Below are 6,870 nucleotides of genomic sequence, written 5' to 3'. Positions count from 1 at the left end.
CATTCAAAGAAAGAAGAAAAAGTGGGTAACCTTGGCTGACATGGATTTTGTGGATGCTGGATTCACTTATTTAGAATATAATATTTTTGAAATACAGTGGACAGCATACAATATTAATCACTATTGAATGTTTTATGGCTTTTTGAATCCAGGAATTTCCCAAATGTTTCAAGTATTAGAGTCCAGACTCATGAATGATTCAGACTGACATGTGATCAGTATTATTCCAGACCTTGTTCTTTCTGCTATGATCACTGACAGAGCATGATATGATGGACAATGGAAAACAAAATACAGAACTGTCAGCTTTGATCCCAGGTTTCTACTTAACACCATTTAAATTCCAACATCTAAAACAGCTTCGTAGTATCTGGTGACAGCCTCACAAAACAAGGCTCAATGTGACAAAAGTTACAATTATTCCCAGTAAGAATGCATTTCTATGATCCACTCATGTGTCATACCTCACTGCAAATCAAGCATCGTTTATATAGTTAATGCTACACATACTGTACTTCTTCAGTCTTCCTCTGTTCCTCAACTCTGAGACCTCCTCACAAATGTTTCTTAAATCATATAAAACTTCTTTACTGGGAGTTTTAGATTCAAAAGTTGTCTTTTATATTACACCCTCAAGTTGTTTGTGAATCTGCTCCCAGATGTTTTGAATAGCAAACATCAAATCTGTCATAAACTGTCAATAACTCCATTCATTTTTTTCTTACATTGGTTGACAAGAAGAGAAGCAGAGCACACACACACCCTGCTGTGGAAATGTCACAGAGGATTACTTATAATGTGTGTCTGTTTTGTTTTTTGGTGACAGTGTGGGTCAGTGTAAGGAGATGGACAGTGCTGCGAGGGCACGGCAGGTACCCATGTCTCCTTCTGATTTCCTGGACAAACTGATGGGGAGGACGTCTGGATATGATGCCAGGATAAGACCGAACTTTAAAGGTATCGACCGAGCCATCTACTGCATGTCCTGTGTTTTCTATAGGAACAGATAGGGGGTCCACAGTAACATGGACAAATGTATACCCTCTGTATGTTTGACCAGCTGAGCTCCATGTAAACCTCACACCAGAATCGGGTCCCTTACAAACTGGAAGCACCACTTTCTAACATTAACCTCTTGTTATGAAGATCCAATTCCAGTCATCAAATGCTGGCATTGTCAACAAGTGGCTTCACAATAAATCACATTTAATGAACTTCAAATACACTGGACATACAAACTGAGAAATTAGATATTCAGCACCCCAAGTCATATCATGTAAAGGGTCAGACTTATTCTCTGTATTTTTGTGTCTTTGGATGGCCTCTAATAATGTAGACTTTGATACCACAATTATCACCATTTTCTCATTTCATTACATCCCAGTATTAAAACACCTAACCTTAATGCTACTTTTCTAAATCATTTCTGGCATATTTCTAAATTGTCATTTTATTTAAGTCTTGGATAAAATGATCTATTCTCATCTTAAAATAACAAAATTATGGAGAAATTTCAGTCAGTCTTGAGGGCACGTCACAGAGGTTATTGACTCCGGTGAATGTGCCACACTATTTAATATAATAATAATAATAATAATAATAATAATAATAATAATAATACATTTTATTTATAAAGCACTTTGCATTTGAAAAATAAAACCTCAAAGTGCTAACAAAACTTTTTTTTAAACTCAAACTTTCTACTAGATCTTAGCACCACCTTCGATACAGTTGACCTACTATATTACTGGAAAGTCTCAAGCACCAGGTCGGTGTGTAGTGTAACCACCTCTAGTGGTTCATTTCCTACCTAACAGAAAAATCTTTTCCTGTCAAACCTCTCTATCTACTCCCATCACCTGTGGAGTATCTCAAGGCTCCGTTTTAGGACACATATTATTCACCTTATACATGCTCCCTTTAGGCTCCATTCTCCAATCTCTTAGTAATCCTGCTGTTTAGCATCTGACACTCCACTATAGCTCCCACCAGAACCTGCTGATTATAAAAACAGCACAGTTAAGTTCCTCCTTGAGGAATATTGGATGACAAAAATTGTCTTCAGTTCACTGATCAGAAGACTGAAGTGGCTTTATTTGGTCCCTCCAGCTCTATCCGGGTCTAGCTAATCACTTAGGCCTCCGGCTCCTGACCTTCATGGCCATACCAGAAATCTCAGTGTCATCTTGGATCCAGTTTTATAATTTGACAAATAAATTAACACTGTTATGAAAGGTTGCTAAACTCCAGCTGTTCCCTCTCTTGTAATAACCTGCAGATTACCACAAATGCCGTAATTTCCTCTCAGCTGGATTATTGCAGAGCTCTTTATTTGGTATTTAGCCAGTCAGCCTTGCAGCTGATGCAGAGTGCTGCTTCTAGACTACTCACTGATACCAGGAACAGAAGAGACAAGAAGACGTGTTTGCCTCTCTTGACACTTTTAATACAAAATTTAAGACCCACATGTTTTTCTCAGACCTTTGAGTCCTTAAGGTTTTATGTTTTTACTATTCTGTGCTTCCCAACTGCTTCTTTACTTATTTATTTGTGTATATATATGAGATAGTACTGTTATGTTATCTCTATTGCTTTTTTTAAACTGTCACTAGGTTATGCTATTTAATTGTACAATTATTGTAATGTGCTTTATAAATGAACTTGATTTGATGATTTGATTTATGTGTGCAGTGGAAAACATGTGGTTTTATTCAAGACCACAATCATATATATAAGACACCGATAAACATAACTAAAGCATACTACTAAATGAAAAGTAACTCAGTTTTTAGGATGCACAGTCAATGGGCGCTCGATTCCAGAAACACTGCTTTTTTCCTTAATCCATTAAATGTGTAAATAGTTCTTGCACAGATTGTAGTAAAGTCAACAGTGATCATTGTTGCCAGGCATCGTACTGTATATGTGTTCATTATTGAGTGCTAGGGCTGGCTGTCAGATATCAACCGAAATAGATTGATACCAAGTAGTATCCAAACGTCTCCCATCAAACAATACCAGCAATTGATCCTTTTTGCATCCAGAGCTAGAAAATATGACTATTAGTATGGACTTGCTCACAGCCAATCAACTCAAGCGTCTTTCGATTTAATGCGACATGTGATTGGCCCACTGCCACAGCAGCTACAACCCGTCTGTAGTGGTGAAGTCGCAATTTAATGCTTCTATTCACATGATGGGTATAGAATGAAGTACTCAGTTGGTATCAGTATCACTTTAAGGCTAAGTGGATTGGTGCTGGTATCGTTATATTTTAAACAATACTCTGCCCTATCAGATGTGTTTACATGTACATTAGTATCACAGTTTTACTCAAGTGTTTGGAATTTCCTGATCATATGAACATACTATCTTAGTGTCAGAATATCCCAAACATTTTCTACCAGGAATGCTCGTCAACTCGCCGAGCATTAGAGGAACACCTTTGCAATCTAATGCAATCCAGTATAACATCTCTGCCATACATTTTACCCCCCTTGTAAATGTCAGTGGGATTGGACAAAATATTATGAATATGTTTCAATACAATGCAATCCAGTACACCATCATCCACTTACAACCTCTATAATAAACAGAAAGTCGAATTATCATCTTTCTGACAATGTCAAGAAAAAACTAAAAATGTATAAACTTTGTGAAAGTAGAATTTGAGCCAGAGCTCTTTAAAAATATAATAACATTATGATGAGAAAGATGAAACATCCACAGAGCGTTTATTCACTCCGCTACAGGGAGACTCCTTGACTCTGATTTGACAGCTTACACTTAGAATCTGTTATTTTGCCTCAGCCTGGTGCTGTGTTTAAGGATATGAGATTAAAGATTGAAGGCATACACACTGGATGCATGTTTAATTGTCCAGCACTTAGAAAATGTGCAGTGCATCCTCTGAGGCGGTGCGAAGCAATTATCGTCTGCTAGAAGGTTGAAAGTTCGCTGCAGAAACACTGTCAAAGAAACAAGCTAGATTTACTCTTGTAACTTTTTTTGTAAGATATCTTCATTAAGTTACATCTATCTAACGTTTGTGCCTCTCTCCCTCTGCAGGTCCTGCAGTCAATGTCTCCTGTAACATTTTCATCAACAGCTTTGGCTCCATTGCTGAAACCACGATGGTACGTAATAGAGATTTTGCATGAAATTACAGTAAATTACCATAATGCTTGAATTAGCATAAAGGCACAGACGAGATTTATACAAAAGTCTTACATAAACCTTGTTTCATCAAAAAAACATTCATAATAAATATTCAAATATGCATAGAGTGGTGTACAGGAATCCACTTGCTGTGCTTTCATTCTGTGGTTCCAGCACAGCTACAATGTTATGTGCATTAAAAGTCCATGAGGACAAACTTAAATTTGAAACTCCATACATGTGTGCTTGATGCTCAGTTGGATAAATCCATGTGGAGTGTTGTGCAGAGGGCTGGATCTTCTGTGTTGTGCTCAGCTCACAGAGAGGCTGCTGTCATGCTTTAGTCAGGTCACACATCATTAAATCAAACTGTGGACCTTTGGAACATTAAGGGCAGCGATGGCTTTGATCACTGCTGCTTTTATTAGAGTGGAGATAGTAGATTCTTCAGTTTATATATAAATGCAGATTGAATTGTTGTTTTTTTTAAATTGGCACATTAAACTGCCCCATATTTACTATATCATTTGTATAGAAGAGCAGTGGGGATGTGGATAGGACTAATCTAATCTAATTGAATCTTATCTATTGTAGAAGTTCATACTGTAGTTCATTTTATTTGAACATTTTAAATGATTCTGGATCATTTGCTTTATTTGACTTTTCAAAAGTCCCTAAGTTTTCCTAATAATTATGGTGTCTTGAATCGCTCAACAAATTTAACGTTAGCTAGCTGAACTAGCTGATTTTTTGATAAAAAGATTATTTTTCGTTCCTTATTAACTAAAGCAGCCCTCTATGTTGTGCTCGCCAAACCCACCAAACTCCATTCAAAAGAATCATGATTTAATTGTCGTACAATGCTTTAAAGTTAGACAAAAAGTAATATTTGGGTGGAATAAACCTTTTACACTATGAGCAGTTAGATAATGTAATATTTGGGTGGCATAAACCTTTAAAATTAAGATATTATATTATCTCCAGTATTACAGGAACATAGTATTGAATTTCCCTGTAACATTACAGTAAATTACAGGCAGTATCTTACTGGTTTTTTTACAGCGTCACTACTGTAATTTACTTTAAAAGTGAATGAGTGTAAAATGATGAGGCTCCGGTATTCTGCTGTACAATGTGACGTTTACAGGTTTTTTTAATGTTACTATTTTAATCTACTAAATATTATAGTAAACAACTGAAAGTGTTCTTCTTCTTGCTATTAATAAAAACAACACATTTCAGACCTATACTGTAAATAACAATGTTATCTTAATGTTACTTAGTTTTACATTTAAAAACATGAAACCCTTAATATCTAAGAGGACCATGTTTACAGTTTGTTTTGTTTTTTTAAACTGTAAATCTCACATTGTACAGCAGAATACTGTAGCCTAATCATTTTACAGTAATTAGGCTAACGTAAAGTAAATTAGAGTGGTGATGCTATAAAAACAACAACATTAAGACACTGGTAACTACAGCTGCCAGTCATTTACTGTAATGTTACAGGGAAATTGGTTTTACATAGTTTTGAAGACCCAAATAAAGCAAATGATCCAGAATCATTTAAAATGTTCAAATAAAATAGATTAGAGTGTGAAGATTAAATTAGATTAGATTAGTCCTATCAACATTCCACTGCTCTTCTATACGACTGATACAGTATAATGTGGTGGGGGGTTATGTCAATTTTAAAAATATAATTCAATCATTATATATAAACAGAGGATTGAATTATACAGCTTTATGGAACTGAACATGTATTCATAAGCTTTCAGGCATCAAGTACATTGATTCTAAAGCTTCATGCTTCACAGGGAGTCAATGTAAGCCTGTTAATTATAATATCCTGAGCTGCCAGCTAAACCTAGTCATGGGTCTAAACAGCACCTGCTTTGCAAATACTGTCAAAGAATATAAATACAAATAAGCATACATATAGGAGGATAACACATTAGTAATGTCTTCAAACATCCTCTGTTCTAATTGGCAGAAGGTTGGCATCCAGGCCTGCAGGCTCACAGCTCACTGAGACAGAAAACATTAAGAAAGGAAAAAAAGAAAAAGAGACATAAAACAAGAGAAAAAAAATAGTAGTGGTGATGAGGATTCACTACTGTCTTCTTAAACATTATTTTCCTCTCTCAGGTTTAATCACAGTGAAGTACCTGGAAACAACATTTAACTTACAATACAATAACAATATTATTATATCATATTATTAATTATTAAACAAGGTGTAGCATTCATTAACATGCAATTCAAGAGTCATCCAAAAATAATCTTTAATCTAGACTTGCAGTGAAAATAATGATTAAACAGCAGTAATTCAACCTTCCAGCTGCTAAAGACACAGTGTCTTGTGCTCCCTAGGATTATAACAATTTAATGTTAGCACAAATTAAACATAGTCACTAATTTGGTAACCAGATGCACAGATGTTATTCTAATTTCTGAGTAAGATGTTGGTGACCTCTTGGATTGTTTCCACAGAGAAGGATGAACGATGATCATGTGACGTTGACTGTTTCCCTCCATTACTGCGGCTGTGACTATGAAAATACTGTGTTTTACTGTGTTTTGACTCCAGAAAGCATCAAAATGTACAGTATTTTACCATATTTACTGTTTAATTGGGCTTTATTTTTTCAAAGCAGTTTATTACATAGAAAACAGGTTAAAAAAGAACATTAGAAGCTGTGAGTCTGATCA

General features: G+C 35.5%; 1 protein-coding gene across 1 annotated transcript in view; it reads left to right on the top strand.

The window, feature by feature from the left end:
- Positions 1-878: 878 nt before the first annotated feature.
- The window catches only part of glra3 (glycine receptor, alpha 3), a 34,520-nt gene continuing 28,528 nt past the window's right edge, over positions 879-6,870 (top strand). Inside the window, 2 exon segments of the mRNA XM_053330341.1 lie at positions 879-957; positions 4,069-4,136. Coding sequence (XP_053186316.1) covers positions 879-957; positions 4,069-4,136 — 147 coding nt within the window.

The sequence above is a fragment of the Scomber japonicus genome, chromosome 2 (assembly GCF_027409825.1).
Source record: "Scomber japonicus isolate fScoJap1 chromosome 2, fScoJap1.pri, whole genome shotgun sequence".
NCBI classification, from domain to species: domain Eukaryota; kingdom Metazoa; phylum Chordata; class Actinopteri; order Scombriformes; family Scombridae; genus Scomber; species Scomber japonicus.
This window is presented reverse-complemented; position numbering and strand designations above follow the sequence as displayed.